Here is a 19,326-nt window from a genome sequence, read left to right as displayed (position 1 = left end):
CATTTAACATTCATTTGCAAATTAAGTCATTGTGAAGAGGAGGCAAAATACATAGTTTTCCAGCTTTTTTAAAGTAAAAATCCAAAGTGGGTATATTTACCTCCACTGAATAGATTGATTCAATTTTACTGTAATCAACGTTGCAAGTATTTTAAAGCATGTCTCCTTTGCACCTCTGGAGTGTGAAATTTCATTCTTCATTGCCATATAAGTTAAGTTCAGTCATATTGGATAGATTGAATTCCCCAAATCTAACTTAAAAACACACCTGCAATTTGCAAAGTTTAGATAGGAATGTTAAAGATTAGTTTACAGTCCTGTAAGGAAAGACACAAATCTGATAATGAACACCTGAACTTGTCTGTGGTCTGTTAATAAAAAAGTTGTTTGATCCTCTGGATTTAGAAGATTAGATCTGTCTAATGATGCTCATTAGATCTGTCTGTCCAGCTATGAGAGGCATCTTGAGTTCTTTTGAGGAAATAAAATAACCCTGAAGTTAAACATTACCAATAGATGCAGATTTCTTTAAAAAAAAAAAAAAAAAAAAAGTTAAACCACAAGAGGAAACTTGATGAAACTAAGTCTGAATCTTTTGAAGTTGAGATCAGGCACAGACGATGATCCCATTAACATCATCAATCGCTCATAGGCTATGACAGACTTGTTTGCAAGAGGTGTTTTCCTGCTAAGTGCAACCGAGAATGAAACATGAAGTCAGAAAATAATTTTACAGAATGCCCACTATTTCATGCTTCAGAAAATCACCTAGAACACTTCATAAACAAAATACACAAAATAGGAGAATTTGAGTGAGGAATTGAATACGGAAAGTATTAAAATATCACAGCAAAGAGATTTTCTCATCACAACATTAGAACTGACAAACTTTTCCAAGCAAAATCAAAGTAAGAACCCAATAAAAAGAATGTTGACAGAATCCCTCATGGGAGGTGAGAGTTATAATGTTTTCAAGTACCTTTCTCTGCTGTCTGCCTACAACGAGACCGCCATACATATTGTGTTTGTTCTAGCTTGACCGAAATAGTCACAGTCTGCAGATCTCTACCTTAGCTTATCTGCAGCATGAGCATGAGCAGGTGAAGGGATATTCAGTACAGATGGACCACAGTGTGCTTAAAAATATGTCTACTCTGGAGCAGCTCCACATGTGTAGCCAGAAAAACGGCGTGTCCCCAAATTATCTCCTTTTAACACTAAAAATTATTGTTTTGGAGCCAGAAAGGTTTATTTGCAATAAAACTGCAGCATGAAAAACTAACTGCAACTTTCAATCTCCCAACAACAAGCACAGCCAAGCCTGGGTACAATTTGGAGGTCTGTGCACTTTTCCACATCAGAGACCCCAGCACACACTACTGCAGTAAATATTGGCATGGGAAGAGCGGGCTGATTAATGCAGCTCCTTGGAGAGATTTTATGGGTGCACAATGTGCATCGCATCAGCAGTACCAAAAGTCAAACCATGACTTCCTTTGAGCTCTGTCAAATGTTATGTTGTACCTTTGGCATTAAGCTAGTCCTATTTTAAATTACATATCTGGATGACATTTCCAAGACCCCTTAATCAAAAGGAGAAACATTTGTATAAGTCGCATGGTTCTGTCTTTAATTTTAATTCACAAGATACCACAAAACACTGGTATTACCTTGTGGTTGTTCAGAACCAAGTTGCTAAAGGAAACAGAGCCTAGTAGATGTTTATGAAACCTGAAAACCTGCAGAGACTGAATAAAGCCTAAAAACAATCAAATAACAATCGAATAAACATGTCAGCATATAAACTGATCTCTAAACACGATCTTATGCTATGACAAGTGAGCACAACCCCTAAGCTGAAGTGGACCAAAGTCTGGATGTGAATGTTAATGTTCATATACTGAAGCAGCTACTTTTATATAACAGGAAACCATTGTAGCCACCAACGGAGAAGTGGTGAGTTGGAACTTCACGTTTCTGTCTCTGTGTTTAACTCACCAGCCTGTCGATGACATTCTTGATGGTGTTGTACCACTCTCTGATCAGAGAGTCTGTGTCTGACTGCAGCAGGAACTCGTTGCCGGTGATGGTCCGCAGCTAAAACAGACACAAACAAAAGTTTCTAGAAAACAGTGATTTGATTTAAATGACAGAACACCAATGACAGAAATCCCAGCCAGATTCAGCTACATTTCTCTGGAAAGGAACAGTTAAACTGTTTTTTTTCCCCTAATTTTAGGTCATTGAAGAATCATCAAGTCACTCTCACTTTCTTCCTGCAGAAGTGACTGTTTTCTTCCCGGAATTACATTTTTATCTGCTGTCAGAGTGCCCAACTTACATTACTAGTGTTTATTTTTTTAATAAATCACCTGAAAATCTCTATTTTCATGTGGTTAGTGTGTTACCTTGAAGACATTTTTCTTGCTGGACAGCTCGTTGGCCCAGTTCAGCTTTGCTCCTCTAAGGTCCACACTGCTCTCTGGACGGCTGTTTCCTGGTTTCTGAGTTTGATTAACATGTAAAGAAATCATATGTTAATTCTCTCTTGTCTACAATGCCAGAATCAAGCCAATACATTTCTAATACATGTATTTTTTCCCTCACATTTAAGGGGAGAACTTTTTCCGCTACTTTTCACAGTCTGTGTTATCTTTATCACATATCTATGCTTTTCTCACAACTCCTGTCTAGCACAAGTTTTATTAGTCTGGAATGTTGCATCTTAATGTCCTGATAACTGGAGATAACATTAATTAGTTTCGTATTCGTTACGTGTTGTAAAAAGTAAGAAACTTTTAAATTTGTGGTACTTTTAATATTCTAATGTGACGCTGGGATGGATGAGCATTTAAAAAGGAAGCAAACGCAAGCTAATGCACAGAAAAGAGGCAAAGGCACTATTACAGAGTGGACACAACTTCACCATATATGGAGGGAACTAGTAAATAACAGAACTAAAGCAAAGACAAAAAGAAACAAAACCAGAGGAACTCAGCAGCTTTACTGTGATCTCAGATGTCAACGCTCATGACACGAGACCCAAAAGTTATCAGGTTCTAGTTGTAAGGTGAGAAACCAGAGAGATTTACCAGAAATTAAGTTTAGTGTGGCGGGCAACTGCTAGATTAGCAATAGAAGCAGATTACAAAGTCCATGTTTGCACTCATTGATGGAGGGTAAAAACAAATTACTACTACAGCTACAACTATGTCTTACACATGCTGGGATCAAGTGACATTTTAAGATTAAAGTAGGTGAAACTCAAAGCTTCCAAGGAGGAATTCAGACCTCTGCAGACATTGAAGTTGTTCTTTCAACTTGACACTAGAAGGGTAGCAATTACAATTCCTTGATCTATCAAAACAGATTTAAGGCAATCATTATTGTTCCTTAAAAACTGCAATGTAAGAAGATGCATGAAGAGCAGAGGTGAGGACACCCCACCTGTCTGAGAGAGAAGTTGATGGAGGACAGTTTATTTATTTATTTTTACTGTAATTTCAAAAGAAAAGATCAAATGACATTTTGAACTATTGTAAGCTCTTACATTATCAATTAGCACTATGAGTGTGGTTATCATTTCTAAAACAGGACTCTGTAAATTTTAGAGAGCGTTCAAACGTATCTTAATGCTCTAATTTATAAAAGGCTGCCAACCTGTAAGGACCCAGCACGCCCACTGACAGATACGAGTTAAAGGCATTTAAAGGACAAGATAAGCTGTTAGGTATGGAGTTTTTTATGTCTGCTAATGTGAAAACAATTTTATTTTTATATGTCCAAATGGTCTAGGGTGTACCTTGCCAATTACCCCCACCAACTCCACAATGACCCTACAAGAATACGCAGAATAGCCAGAGGACGGATGGAGGGATGGTTTCCTGCTGACTGGACACAGGTCAGGGTTCTTGACAATTGCTAGAATCCGGTCATCAGTGAATATTTTTGTGAATCGCTACGCGGAATGCATAATAAACATGTACTATCCAACTAACTATATTCTACAAGTTTGAGGAGTGATTCTGCTCCAACCTCATTCAAATAGATCATCCCCTTGGCCTGTTACCAAAGTTTTCAGCTGCTTGATAATGTCCCTATATTCAAAGCTGGTGTGTTCAAAACCTGCAAGAAAATCTCCCTCAGGACAAGAACCAATCTGACACAGAGAAGAGATATGAAACATAGAGGTGTGATAATGAAAGATTGTAATCAGGTGTAAGGAGGCAGAAGGCAACACTGATTGAATGTAGAACTGGATTTAAGATGGAAAATGAAGTAAAGTTTACAGTGGATATGAGAACTAACTAAACAGGCCACCATTTTACAATATTTTAGTATTTAGGCAACTCTGAAATGTAATGCTAATGAAGCTATGTTATTAATATCTATAATATGAAGTCTTGAACAAACATGAAAAAACTCCCACTGAACCTTGTATTAGGACAATCAAATATAGTGAAGGTCTATCAGTTTGAAAACTGTAACTTCTTAAAATCATGTTGGAATTACCTGACCAACGAATAATTAAATCAAGGCCAACTGGCTAATTGCTGCAATATCCATCCAAATAGACGGCCTAACACACTCTTCACCACACAGTCTGATTCTGAATTCAAAACAAATGCAATAAACTGCTTGTGCAAAATGTTCCCGGCAAACTCTTTGTTATTTTAAAACCAAGTTGTTGTTTTTTTTCTTGTAGTTTTAGTATTCTTGCTGAAAAAATATAGACAGAAACAAACAAAAACATATTTTGTCTGAACTCTCACCCAGCTGGACGGTGTCTGAGATTTTGGATCCTTGAAGAAAACAAGACTGTTTCCAACTAACACCACCCAGGAAGGACTCCAGTTTTTTCTGCAAAAACACATTTTTGTTATTCTAGATCAACTCTGGATTTTTATTCTTTTTTTGTTCCTCTATTTGTCTAGAAATGTTCTGACTTTCCAAATACATTCCTTTGTTGCTGAGTGTGGCCAAGCATAACAGTATGCTCTGTTATGCTTGGCCATAACAGAGCATACTGAACATAGTATGCTCCATTATAATTACACCTAAATACTCATATCTCTGGTAGATATATGAGTATTTGAGCATTTTTGTATGTAATTTAGCATGGTGTTTGATATCATGGTATATAAAAGATTTGACTTTGGAAATGAGCTCCAAGACATTTGGCCTCTAATCTTTATTTTCATCCACAGATTTACTATCAGGTTCTGGCTGGGCTGCTTAACATTACCAATAATTTCAAGTCAAGAGGAATATACTGATAAAAATGGTCACTGTAATCCTAAGTCTGACAGGGTTTTGAGTAATTTTACTTAAGTTTAATAAAAAATAAAATAAAATTCACTTTTTAAAGTGTTTTTAAAAATCTTTTTTTTTTTCTTTTTTTTTTTATCAAAAATTGTGCAAACAGAGGAGAATGTGTCAGGGTTATATCACATTTATCTCTCCGTCATGCAGCCTCACCTCAGCTTCCTGCCTCCTTCTGCAATCTTTGTCTTGTTCAGGAGGCCTGCCTTTTCCAGCTCCTAGGAAAACATGCCAAAGAGTTTAATAGGTATGAAAACCTGCAATGTTCATCCAGACGTAGCCTGAAACACAAACGGTATCACCTAAAATAGGCGGAGTTAGCTGGAATTAGAAGAGGCTCTAAGGACATGTTTAAATGTTATGAGTGAAGTTCCTCAGAGAGTTTTTTTTCCCCCCCTCTCTGTAATGTAGTGGCTCCTGAGTGAAGCCATTTAACTTGGCTGTTGCATCATTCAAAAAATAGCAGTAGGGGAGCTGCTGTGAAATCTCCCACTGCGGTATGGCCCCGTTTAGGATGCGAGAGTAAATACTGTCTGTGAAGCTATACTGTAAGTGCTCAGTGCAGTATGGGGAGACTTGTTAATGAGATAAGGTAACTTTAAACAGAAACCCCCAAAAATAATGGTGTATTTTTTTTATAGACAATATAAAATATCTGTTGTTAGTAGTGGATCTGCTCGCTGGCAAGGCAATTATTACTGATCCTCCCCCTTACAAAGTCTGCAAATACATTCAAACATTGCTGATTTAGAAAGTTTTCTGAGTGCATTACTCTTATATTATTATTATTATAATAGACAATCGTTAAGACTGCTAAAATTTACCACATTCAAGTCAGAATGTGGAAGTGGCTGCTTTGGGAAATTATTGTAGCGAAAACATTTCCCATGAATTCATATCCACACAAGGAACATTTTAGGTTTTCTCACCGGTGTGCCTCCGTCACTGTCCGGAGAGCTCTCTGGAGAAGGAGGTTCGACAATGATGTTGGTCACATTGGAGGAGGAATCTCTGCGCTGCTGGACCAGACACAGAAAGTAAAGAGAGCATTACCAGCGCTGTTTGCTCAACTGCGTTTGTGTGCAGAAGGCATTTGGCTTTGCGTGGTAATTACTTGCTTATTTAATCGATAATTATTTCCTCTGTGTAAGAACCGCACACACAGGTGATGAGAGTGTGAAAATGTTTCCGTGTTTGCATGGAGGGCAATACCTTTCCGTTCTCAGACAGGATCACAGACTGCGTGTGGCTGAACTGCTGCTTGGCGCCATGCTGGGATCCAGAGTTATGGCACTGTTCTTCTGTATTTGTCAACGCAGATGTGCTCAACGTGTCGGAGGAGACGTCTCGCTCAATGTTCTTTACCAGCAAATGGTTAATGTCATGTAAAAGACACAGCAAAGAAAACAAACAGGTGATTTAATGCAAGTGGTTTGAAAAGACGTTATGCTGCTGTGAAGATGCACTTGCACCTGTTTTTTTGGGGTTTTTTTTTTCACATTTAAACATTTCAGATCATCAAAGAAATACTAATATCAGACAAAACCAGAGCGCTCTTCTTTGTAGGGCTGGTTTCATTCAGCCACACTGGAGGGTTTTTATGTTCAGGGTCATACCACAGCGATCTCATTTGGACTTATGTTAAGCAAGCAAGCAGACTTAATGTTAAGCAAGCACAAAGCCTTCATTACTTTATGTTATCCATCGAGAGGTCGACTTTCTGGTGTGTTTTCAATCACTGTCCTGTTGCAAAACAAAAGTGAGTTTGACATTCCTTTTCAATTTTCTGATGGAGAGCAAAATTATTGCTTTTATCAGTTATGGCAGCAGTTCCTCCAGGTCTGGCATCAGCAAACCCCATCACACCACCACCATGTTTGAATATATGAATAAATGAACACTGTACACACCAGCATATTCCACTTTCTCTTAAGGTACTGAGGATGATGATAATGTATTTTTGCCAAATGTGGGATAGAACATTTTGTTTCTTTTGATCATCAGTGGATTAGCAGTTTTTACAGAATATCATTGCATGCTGTTTATGACATTGTTGTCCTACTGCTAGCATAGAAGGTGCAAGTTTTGTGGTACAACTGTGATCGGGCAATGAGATCAGAAAGAACTTGTGCAAACTGACCCAGACTGGCCAGTTTTGGTAAATGAAAGAAGAAAAAAAACATCATTGTAAAATGCATACTCTGAACATTTAACAATTAACAATTTTTTTTTTCCACTAAAATGCTCAAATACAATTTTTGGTGAAAAATTCCCCAGTAAAAATAAACTATGGTGTGTAAATGAACTGCACTTTATCTGTTCTAAACAGATTGCAGCTTCTCTAATTAGTTTAAGGAAACCCTCTCAGTTCTCCGATTGGCTACTAAAATGGCATCTGAAAATTTGAAAACATATAAAGTGCAATTATTTTAAATGCAAAACGGTCACAGATACAGCCCCGTATAAGAACATATAAGTGCGTAAACGGCTTCTACTTTTTGTGCATCTAAAGCCTTATTAAAGTTCCCAATCTCCGTAACCCAGTTAGAACAATCAGCCTAAAGATCCCAACTGATGTTTGCATCTCTCCATACAAGGAGGATTAACTCTCAGAGCCAAATCTGCTGCTTTGCAAAGAGCAGGTCTTTAAAAAGGGCTTTAAAGCAAGAGCACCCACACCCCACCGTGACGCAACATGTTGCAGTAGAAACTGCTTGGGTAACAACCTTTCTTTTACACCAGGAGTTGCTGTTTCACCACCTTAATATGCATAAATGCTGATCACTGAGAATCAAATCAGCATAGCTGGCTTTACATTAATGTTCTCTACAGTAAAACAGCCAAGGTGCAGCTTTTAGAAATCTAAAAGACGTCTTTGATATTCAAGAGAAGAATTTTAAGCTCCATAAGACTCAATAAAGCAATTAGGACTACTGACAGAGCCAGGCAAGCAAACAAAAAAGGAAACAACTTAAAGGCTCGTCAGCTAAGGTAACCACTATATTCACAAATGTGTGAAGGGGGTCGACTCTTTTTGCACGGTAGCCACAAATGAATGTGCTCACAAGTGGGGCTTGTACTTTTGAGAACTTTGAACTGAAGAATTATTATCTAAGTGGGGAACACTGAGGGAATGTTTAAGTTATCTTGATGTAACTTAAAAAGGTGTGCTTTTTAGGGTAAACAACGCTGCCCCGTTTTTTGTTTTTGTTTGTTTTTTTGTCTTTTTCTTACTGGACAGAAGATGAAGCAAAAACACACAGAGAAGCTGCGGCTTTAGTGTCTCTCAACAACATGGGTTGTCTTTATGGCTTTAGAATTGTCAAGAAAATGTGCAGTGAATGAGTGCTTTTGTCAAAGGCAACTAAAACTTTCTTTTTTTGTCATTTTCACTACTACTGTGAGTTTTCGATTGTGCAACAACAGTTTCAAAGCCAAAAATAGAATAAAATGTTCCCTCCTGGCAAATTCTACCTATGCTAACTTGACGATAAGATGACGACGACCACAGATACAAATGTAGTCCAAATGGATACTTTCAGTCCAAATGTTATTTTCTGTTGGTGAAAACAGTTAAATATTTGCGAGCAGCTGTTTAGGAAAACCAGCTATTATAAAACTACACTTTGAGGACACTAGGTGAGAATAAAATGTATCCAACAATAACAATATGTTTATTTGCTAAATGGCACAACAAAGAAATAAATCAGAAGTTTACATACAGTTCTTCAGTATTTGGTAGCACCTCCTTTAAACTGTGTGATTTGGGTCAAGTCTTTATGGTTTCCAACAACAAACTAGTTAGCTGGAGTTCTGGCCCGTTCCTCCTGACAGAATTGGTGTAACCGAGTCAGGTTTGTAGGCCGCCTCACTCCCACATCCCTTTTCACATCTGCTCACAAACTCTCCATAGGCTTGAGATCAGGACTTTGTGCTGGCCACTCCAAAAACACTGACTTTGTTGTCCATAAGCCACTTTGTAATCACTCTGGCTGTATGCTTATTGTCCGTTTGAAAGACCAATCTATGCCTAGGTTTTAATTCCTACTCTGTCTTTCGATATAGCTTCAATATTTTCACGTAATATTATTTCCTCATGATGTCATCTTCCAGCATCAAAACAACCCCACACCATGATGCTGCCACCCCTATATTTTACAGCTAGGATGGTACGAGCATCCCTCTTTTTTCCCCAAATGTAGCGATGCTCTATTCAATTCAAACACTTTAGTTATCCCGAGAAAGACAGTTAAAGGACGCACAATAAAATATCGTATTATGATAAAACATTTTCTCTTTAGTTTCACAAGACCACTGGACATGTCTCCGAAAATGAAGGTCTCTGTCCCTGTGTGTACGTTTTGTTATTTCTTTTGGAGTAACGGGTTCTTCCTCGATGTCAGTACAGGACAGTTTGAGTGTGGATTATGACTCTGTCTTACCAGCTTCAGCAGCATCTTTTCCTCATTGCTTACGAAGACGGTAATCATTTTGTCTGTAAATATCTTATATTGACCACAATAACAGCTTTGTGATATATTTTCTCTCTCATGATTGAGGAATTTAACAAATAGAAATAATTTTCGTAATTCTACTTGACCTAAAACAAGAGAAGTTTGGTCTGATTTAACGTCAGACAGTGAGAAAAAAAATGTGTACGTCTTTTAAATGCAGTACTGAACTGAGTTTAGAAGTAGCTCTTGCTTATGGATGAACTAGCACAACATTGATTACCAAGCAGGATTTTTTCTAGTGGGAAGCAAAGTCACTGAAGTTATTTTGATGTCTTGCTTTGTTAAGCAAATGCATCCAGTTGTTCTGGGAAAATATGTAAAACTAGAACAAGGAGCTTTTGTCTTTGACATTTTGTTCCAAGGTTATAGCCAGGAAGAAATGCTTTAAATGCTCTAAAAGTGCAGCAGGTAGAGAAAAATCGTACCTGCTTCATCTGCCAGCTGCTGTCAGTATTCCTTTGGTGGCTGCCAAAGACATAATCAGGCGACAGCTGAAAAGAAAGACGGAGAGTCAGAAGGACAATGACAGAAAACAAAGATTAACAGCTGCTTGTTCAGTGTACTTAAAGTTAAGAGTTTAAATTCATTTCCTCTGAAACAAGGAGATAAAGTAGCATCTAATCTTCAGTTCCTTTTTGTCAGTTTCTGTAAAAATAAAAGTTGCTAAAGACTTGTGTGTTTTATATTTTTGTGAAAAACAGGATGCTGACAAACTTAAGCTCAGATCAGATATGAATCTAAATTCACACCACCTCTTAAAACTACCTCCCTGGGCTGCCAACATGCTGCCAGTTATGACTAATGTAACCCAGCCCAAGAGTTCACACACAGACGCCATGACTCGTTTGTACTCATCTGAAGTTAATGAGAGGCAGTAACTGAGGCGTGAGAGAGCAAAGCTCTTTCTCTAACTCAGAGCTGTTGCGCTCAGGCTTTTCTGTTCAGCTGCAGAGAAACGGTGTCAGCAACTATTGCCCCGAACATAAAAACCCAATATGAGAAAACGATATTTCCAAAGCAGTCAAGTCAAGCAGATCGAGTCCAACTCAGTATGCAGGACACATCATGTGCTGCCAGTAAAACCCCAGTAAGTGCAGAGCAAAACCAGCAATAACGTAGAGAAGAAAACTCACAGCAAAGGTGCTCATTATGACTGCTCAGCTGCTCGCACAGCTCAGGCCAATTCGAGTTCCCCGTGGCTTGTTATCTGTCGACTTTACCTCCTCGGCCTCCTGTGGTTCATATCATGACAGCCCTTTTGTCCGAGCGCTGAATGTAAAAAAAAAAAACATGCACCTCTTCTCTGCGCACCAGTTCGAATCTACTTCCCCATTCAAGAGGGAAGCTGCCTTTATCAGCCCACACAGTCAGTCTCGTGTACAACAGCAGATCAGGAAGGTGTGTGCTCAACTGAATCATCACAGCAAGTTAACGTTGCCACATTTACCACTGTCCAACTATTTCTGTCTGCATGAGCTATAACATACAACTCTTACTTTATTGAAAGAGAAAAAGGCTGATTGTAATTTAAGCTTCAACCTTTAACTGATAGTTAAAACCAAACAAAATATCTATGTGTTGCATTAGTAATTCTCAGAATTTAACTTCCTGTTCTAAAGCCTATTCAAAAACTGGGTCTTCAGCCAGTTCTGTGTTTAATCAGTTTTTCTATTTTCTGAAAAAGCTTTAAGTTTTATGTGGCCTGTTAGTAGGAATGGTTCAGCACAGGCAAAACCACACTAAGTTAAAATGCATCAAACTGACTGAATAAGTGCTGTAACCTTTATCTCTGAGCTGACATTGAAATGTTAAGATGCAGGTTTCACACAAAGGAGGCTTTAAATGCTATAAGCATTTTACTGTACATAAAAATATTATTTCTGATGCAATGCAGTAGCTTGAAGGATGAAAAAGCTGGACTATTCTGAAACAATTTATTTTCCAGGTCAATGTTTGGAACATCAATAGCGTAAACAAAGGTCATGGAAGTGTGTTTGGCACTTTAATAAAAAAAAAAAAAAAATTAATAAATAACAGAAAATTGTGGTTACATTAACATAACTAAAAACAAACATTTTATGTTATTTTATTGTTTCGATTATGATACATAAAAATATCAAAAATATATAGTACAAACAGATGCCTAGAATATTATGCTTTTTTCTCATTTTGTTTCTTATTCAACAACACAGATTTTATTGCTGATAGCTTGTTAATTAGGCTGTTTGCTCAGTTAGCCAAGCTCAGTTAGCTTGCTAACATAGGTTTTACTACAACTACAGTGATAAGTGGCGCTCCTTTAGTTTCCACACCCCGGATGTTTGGGCTTTTAGTGATTAAAAGTGTTTCTATACATGCCAGATTTGATGCTGCAGATAAGCAGCAACATGTGGGGGTGGGGCAATTCTATTTACTCTACATCTGGAGAGAACTTCAGTGACTCCAGTACTTTTCTCTGGGACTGCCTTAAAAGTTTTAAAACTACTACTTCTAAAATCGTATTGAGTCTTAAAACAAGTAACTGGACCATGATGACTGGGAGGCAGAAGAGGCAATAAAAATTAAAAAAATCACAGGATTCAGTATTTAGAATAAAAGGATCCAAATGGGTTTTTTTGGAAACACTAAGCAATTCTGTGAAGTTTATGTGCCAATACCACCTGGTCCCATCAACTCTACCCTACATGCGTCAAAGTAAGCTGACACAGGTGTGCGACCACATTTCAGGGTAAGTGGAAACTAGAAAACAAGCAAGCAGAGCAGTTAAACGTGTGCAGGAAAGGGACGGGTAAATGTCATAAAGAGCTTCTAAAGACAGCTTTCCAACAAAATCAACAGACAACTTCACTGAGCAAAAAATAATGGAGTTAAATAAGATCTTTAATCAGATAAATCAGCATGTTTGGGGAACATTAAAGACTGCCCCCTTGATTATAGTTCATTGAGATGGATTAATTTTCTAGATGAACAGCTGATTTGATGTTTTCCTCCAGAATTTGTATGAATTTTTTATCCAATGTTTTGTCCACTTTGCTTTACTAAACTGTTTCTTCCACATCGCTGGAGGCAACAATAGGCCAACGTATAACTGAGCCATCATTATAAAGTCTAGCTAAAGAGGTTCCTCTCTTTCTCTCATTCCACAGGACATATTTCCGACACACTTGCCTACAGTATATGATCACTGGTAAACCTCACTTGGATGGAAAAAAAAAAGATTCTACTGATGGTTTTACTATTTAGAAATTATGCTGGAGTTGCTTCAAAGATAAAATATATTCCAAACCCTAGATTTTCTTTATTCATCATATAGGCTATTTTTTCAGTCAGCAGTTCTGTTATTATAACAATACCACAAAGATTCTTTGCAGAACCAGACAAATTGCACGTTAATACCAAAAAGAAGTTTTCAATCCACAGTTTGACTTCAACAACGTCTTCTAAGAGTAGCTTTCTTTACTCCCCACATTTTCCACTGACTACCAGGGTAAGAATAGGTCACATAGGAAGAAATCAGCTGAGGTAGGGAGGTGTTACTTCTGGTTTTAACATAAAAATTTGGGGTGAAGCGTCATAAAGGAAAATACGAAATATATGGATAATATAACTGTTTAAAGTTTTAATTACTGAAAGTCACAGCCTTTAAATTTTATGAGAAAAAGCTGTTTTCTGCTAACAGCACTCTCAAAAAGCTGTGAGCTACCACAGGAACGGGTCAGGCAACGCTCAACATCAGCAAACAGAACTGACAGCAGCGGCGGTGAAAATTCGCACGACAGCAGACTGAGGTTTAGGGTGGAATATTGGAAACACACTTTTAGAGGTGTTAATTAATCTAGCATACATGCTTTTGGACTGTAGGAGGAAGTCTGAAGTCTAACACCCCTGATATAGACAAAGAAACATACAAACTTTGAACCTACAACTCTTTAGCTATGAGTTTACTTTGTGAGTAAGCAACCAAGTTTCTTCCTAATGTTGAAGGAAAATTCACATTAGATTCTTAATGTCATAAAAAAAAATGTTGTCACCTTCTTTTTATTAATGACCATATCCAATCCAAACCCATTACATGAATGATGCATTTCTAAAACTTATTTAAAAGCTCTAAATCCCTTTGAGTATCTAAACTTTTTAATTTGTGCCTTTACGTCAATCACTTGGTTTGTACAAATCAAACAAAGCACGCTGATCTCGACTGCAGTTGTCGGTGAAGTTTTATGCTCTTTGAAGATCAATTCATCCTCTACTCAGTTCAGCCCGGGATCATCTATAAGTCAAGCTGAAAGCTAGCACAGATGAGCTGATTAAGAAGTCAAAGCAAAAAAGGTTGCAAAGGTATTTCCATAGATAAAAATCTAGACTTTAGAGCACTTCATGTTGGCACGTTATATGGGTCATTGTAGTTGTAACACCTGGTTCACAAACCCATGAGGTATGCACTACGTATTACACGTTATGTAGCACAGAATAAATAGCGACACATATAGGTCAGCAGAACTGAAGTTGACTTGATGGGGGGAACCACTGCTTTGATCATCTGTGCACTTTTCTTGATGAACAACATTAAATTTGAAACACTGATGCAATGCTGAGGCAAGGCACCATTCAGACGCAAAATGCTTATCTCTGGCAATCTGGATCATGCAGCTTGTGTTGATTTACGTCGCAGACGTCATCACCGATTTGGTGAATGGATCAATTTCCGTCATGGGCTGCTTTCTTCAAGCATTTAAAACTATAGATTAATCAGTTCAAACACACACAAGCTTGACTGCGAGATAAAACCCTTTGTTATCAAGATGTTCAGTTTTACAACACTGGGAAGTTTGGGGTAAAAGGCTTAAATTTCTTTTGACGATGCAGGTTTAAAGTACTCAACTAGTCTTCCTGTTTGTGGCTCTAAAGGCTCTGACTCCTTTTCACCAGCTCAGATTGTATTAGGTTGTTATAATGCATGACAATGATGAGCTCCCTACGCTCTAACCAAAAAAATTAATGTTGAAAACTCTGTCAGAGGGCAGTAAAAGGCCTTCTAAAAATGTCTAATTTCTCTTTTTTTTTCTATCTTTGCTTCTGAGCTGGTGTTGAAACACAAACACAAAAGATTCACATGAAAGAGGTGGGCAGTCGTGCATGTGTGTGTGTGTGTGTGGTTTGTGCCGTTTCTGTTTACAGATGACAGAGCACAGCTACTTGCACTTAAACATTTTGTGCAACATTATTATTATTTTGTAATGTTTGCTCTCAGGGAAGAGCACTAAGTTGGCAAATAAAAAGCCAAGAGACTTTTCCAAAGAATCAAATTAATTATCATTAAAGATTAATGTATATCCGCACACTACTGACTCACTTGGTAAACAAATAAACACATGTTCTTACTATAGCAAACATCCTTGTGACGAGTAGCTTTGATTCAACTAATTAAAAGGCATTTTGAGGGTTTATTAAAAAAAAACGTAAATAGCTGGTGGAAAACGTAACATAATATAAATATATAACTAAACACCTTTCTAAAAGCTATCTCCTGTTAAAAAGAAAAATATAAAAACAATATGAATGCCAAATTCTATACTATATTATTATTGGCACCCCTTAACACTCCTGTGGCCAATAGGCCTGTGTTCAGTTTACAACTAACAGAGAAATGGATCTCTGACACAATCGCTCCAGATCATCCAGAGTCCTAGCTCTTTTCTTGTATGCTTTTTCTTGAGTTTACACAGGTTTTCCATTGGATTTGGGCCTGGTGGGGTGAAGCTAGGGGACACAGTTATCAACCAGATAAAGAGACTTCAGACATGCAGAATTTCCCTTTGATTTGAATATTCAAATCTGAGGCATACTGCATCTCCTGCAGTTCCTATGTTAAACAGTGGATGTCACCGCAGATCAAATCAACCAGATTTCAACAATTAGCAGCGAAGGAGTCTACAGAGGAAGTGCATTCCTAATGCAAATATAACTGCGAGATTTTGCAAGTTTTCGACGTGTAACATTCTGCAGTAATTGTTCCCTCTGTGTTCACGTTCCACTGAGCATTTGGTTGTAAAAATATAAATACTTTCAGGCTACCTTGCGGAAACCTTCGGTCTAAGTCTCGTTTGACGACAGCACACAGTTTCAATAAAAATCCTACAGGCTTTAAGCTGATTTCATACGTTTACATATATTAGGGTAGAACAGAGAAGTTCTTTTTTATTGATGGCATGTCGATAGATCTAATGTCCAGACCTTGAAATCTACTTTCCTACCATGTTTAGATACATCCCTGCTTCTACACAAATGAATCAAATGACCGGTTAATCACCAGGCCTCTGCAGAGCTAAAACTTGCTGATATGATTTAGGTATGTTGGAGAAGGAAAGTACCTAAAAGTGGAGGAAAGGAAGATCTTGAGGACTGGTGATTAAAAGTAGTTATGGGAGAGTTACTGAAATGTTGAAAATGCTCCTCTATGTCCACTAAAGTTTATGGAGATATTTTCATCATTTATTTTTTTCTCCACACTCTGCATGGTAAAATAAACTGCAAAGCATTCATCGCTCCAACTTGCCTGTGACAATTTGAGTTGTTTTGAACTAATTCTTGCTCCGAGTAGCAATTTCCTTGCAGCCATTTCCAGATTTATGTAGCAAACTTCAAGGAAATGTTCTCTTGTCTTTTCCATTTTGAAGAGTAATTGGCATCAGTATAACATCACATTTATACCCTCTTTAAACACTCAAATAATGAAAAAATAAATAAAAATCAAGATTGTGGATTAACCAAATTAGTCTAATACATTTTAGGATTTCTGCAACATCCTTAAGTTGTTATATATTCTCAGCAGGATATAATTTTGGAGGCTGCTGAGAATATATAACTTTAGTCTGAAACTCTTCTAACCATTCAGTGAACTTTTAATCTCCACTTGTAAATTCATGTTCTCTCCACAACTCAAATCAACACCTGAGAAAGAAATAGGTTTCTACACAACAGACGAAGAGAATGAGGAAACATGTTTGCCTTTTGTTTAAACTGAAACGTGTTTACGTGCGGGTAAACCAAATGCAGTCACTCCACAGCACATGTTCTTTCCACTTAAGCCACAGCAGCTGACTCAGTAAAACACAAACAATCCTTACATTTCATGTAAGCTGAGCTGTCTCAGATAAATCTACTGAATTCCACATAAGTGGTTCAGCTACATTTGATCCACCTTTAAGAGGCGTAGAGTAGAGTAGAGTATTTACCCTGTGCATAGTTCCATTGCCCGTATTAGAGAGGGGTAGTGACAGATGGCTGGTGTCCCGGGGTAACGTCTGAGCCTGTGCTGGACTGCCCTGCATGACACAAACACACACAAATCTTAAAACATGGATTATCTTCTTTAAATATAACTGTTGATTTCATTTTTAAATTAATCATTGGCTTGACACCAATAATCTTAATTGCTAATATTTTTGAATAAACTGAATTTTTTCTAATTGACTCAAAAGTCTCCTTTGCTTGCAAAGCAAACAAGGGAGGTTTTGTTTCTTTGTTGTTTGTTTGTTTGTTTCATTTGGAGAACTTTTGCTCGGTGGATTTTGTTTCCTCTGGGCAATGACCTGCAAAATGTTTTAAAAGCTAAAAAAGCCACAAATGCCCGCCCTACATCACAGTTTAAATAAATTATGATGATACCACGAAGAAGGAAGTAGCTGTCAAAAAAAGGATCCAAGTTTTTAGAGAAATAAAGCCCAGCACAATGACGTAAAAAAAAAAAAACTCACTGTATCTGTTTACTCATCTGCTTGACCAACATCATGGATGAAGAAAGTTGCATACTCTATATTACCCAGCGAAATAATTTATAGCTCTTAAAGTTTTTACATTTAGTCTCCAACAACCACAAACCTGAAGAGGTTTCATAGGGATTTTTGCAGTAGACCAACACAAGGTGGTGCAAAGTAGCATTGGGGAAGAAAAAACATAAACTAAAAAGCAAAATTATGTACTCAACATTTACATTCAGCACCTTCTACTTTTTTTTTTTTTTTACCCGTTAATAAAATCCAGTGAAACATGTTGCCTTTAAAAGTCTGTTTATTAGTAGAGAGTCTATGTGTGTAAGTTAATCTCAGAGTAGATCCAGATGTTCTGTGAAGGCCTGAGAGGTTTTCTTGAGAACATAAGTGAGTAAACAGCATCATCAAGATCACAGAACAAACATGGAAAAAGTAGTGGAAAAATTTAAATCGATTTAACACAGCAAGCATGTTAAATAAAGTGCTCAGGTCACATGAGACCCAAATAGCAACTTTAAACCAACATACAACTCTAAATGAAACTATCACCCATGCCAACTGGTAACAATGTTGTTTGCAGCATCATGCTATAGATATGGGAAGTTTGTCAAAGTTGATAGAAAGATTGATGTAGCTAAAAACAGAGCAATCCTTAACTTGTTACAGGCTGCAAAAAACTTGAGCATACTGCTGTGGTGGAAGTTCAGCTTTCAACAAGACAATGCAAACATGCAAAACGTGTTTTTCAGGCAATTTTTTTAAAGTGATAAATACATATTTTAAAGAGTAAATTATAAATTAACTAACATTAAGAAGGAAAGCAAGCTTGAAGCCATGTGTCATGCTTAAAGTTATATAGGAGTCTCACCTTGAGAACTAGACCATTTCAATAAAAATAACTAGATCTTTAAATCCTGGCCCTTAGTAAAAGGAGAAAATACCATACAGGCTTATACATGCAGACTTGTGTGACTGAAAATGTCCCCATTTGTGTTGATACAGGCGAGCCACAGAAACCTGGAAATGAGCCTAGCCTTTTATTCCATACCATGAACTCCACTGCACTCTCCTTTAAGAGAAGACACTTTCATCTGGCTCAGAACCTGCCAACCTTTTCACACTTTAAGACCCATTCAGCAGCAGAAGGAAAGAAAAGGCTTCAGAGGGAACAGAAAGTACCTGCTGTGTTGGACTCTGATTGGCGCACCGAGAACGAGCCCGGCGAGGGGGTTTCCATGACCTCTCCTTGGTAATGCTATTGACATAATAGCATCTACCTGTGCCTGGATCGGAATACTGTTCCCACAGGTCCATGATCTGAAGAGGTTGCTGACCCACAGCCGGGATGGGGGGCTCCTGCTGGGACAGACGCTTCTCTGGCTGCATTTCAGCATAAATAGGGGAGTCCTGCCAGGAGAGCTGGGATATGTAGGCCTCAGTAGGGACCTTGGAAGAAAATAAAATGCATATAAATTAATTTGATGTTAAGCAATAACTTTATATTCCAAAAATACCACACTTCTTGTTTACTATTTTCTGCTACAGATAAAAAAAGGAGTGATGCTGTTATTAACTTTTCTCACTGTAAATGTGCATCTAAGTTTCGTGGACTCATTAAGGAGCTAAAAATTATCTCCCGTTTACGTGTTGTGCCCCATACATCATGTACACAATAGCAACTGCAGAAACTGAACAAAAAGGAAAAAAATATCAATGGC

The 19,326-nt window shown here is 37.6% G+C and overlaps 1 protein-coding gene across 4 annotated transcripts in view; it reads right to left on the bottom strand.

Annotated features, from left to right (window-relative positions):
- Window positions 1-19,326, bottom strand: part of arhgap9 (Rho GTPase activating protein 9) — a 58,818-nt gene that overhangs the window by 17,583 nt on the left and 21,909 nt on the right. For 3 of the 4 annotated variants that reach the window (XM_015004595.2, XM_015004619.2, XM_015004603.2), the window contains exons 5-13: window positions 18,788-19,054; window positions 17,072-17,161; window positions 10,262-10,327; window positions 6,535-6,681; window positions 6,252-6,341; window positions 5,479-5,540; window positions 4,773-4,860; window positions 2,409-2,504; window positions 1,999-2,097 (exon numbers count right to left, since the gene is read on the bottom strand). In XM_015004595.2, coding sequence (XP_014860081.2) covers window positions 1,999-2,097; window positions 2,409-2,504; window positions 4,773-4,860; window positions 5,479-5,540; window positions 6,252-6,341; window positions 6,535-6,681; window positions 10,262-10,327; window positions 17,072-17,161; window positions 18,788-19,054 — 1,005 coding nt within the window. The remainder of the gene's footprint in view (window positions 1-1,998; window positions 2,098-2,408; window positions 2,505-4,772; window positions 4,861-5,478; window positions 5,541-6,251; window positions 6,342-6,534; window positions 6,682-10,261; window positions 10,328-17,071; window positions 17,162-18,787; window positions 19,055-19,326) is intronic. The other variant, XM_015004611.2, reaches the window with a different exon arrangement.

The sequence above is a fragment of the Poecilia mexicana genome, unplaced genomic scaffold (assembly GCF_051168715.1).
Source record: "Poecilia mexicana isolate PSO_F unplaced genomic scaffold, ASM5116871v1 scaffold_5, whole genome shotgun sequence".
NCBI classification, from domain to species: Eukaryota; Metazoa; Chordata; class Actinopteri; order Cyprinodontiformes; family Poeciliidae; genus Poecilia; species Poecilia mexicana.
The sequence above is the reverse complement of the archived record's forward strand: the minus strand, read 5'-3'. Positions and strand labels throughout refer to the sequence as shown.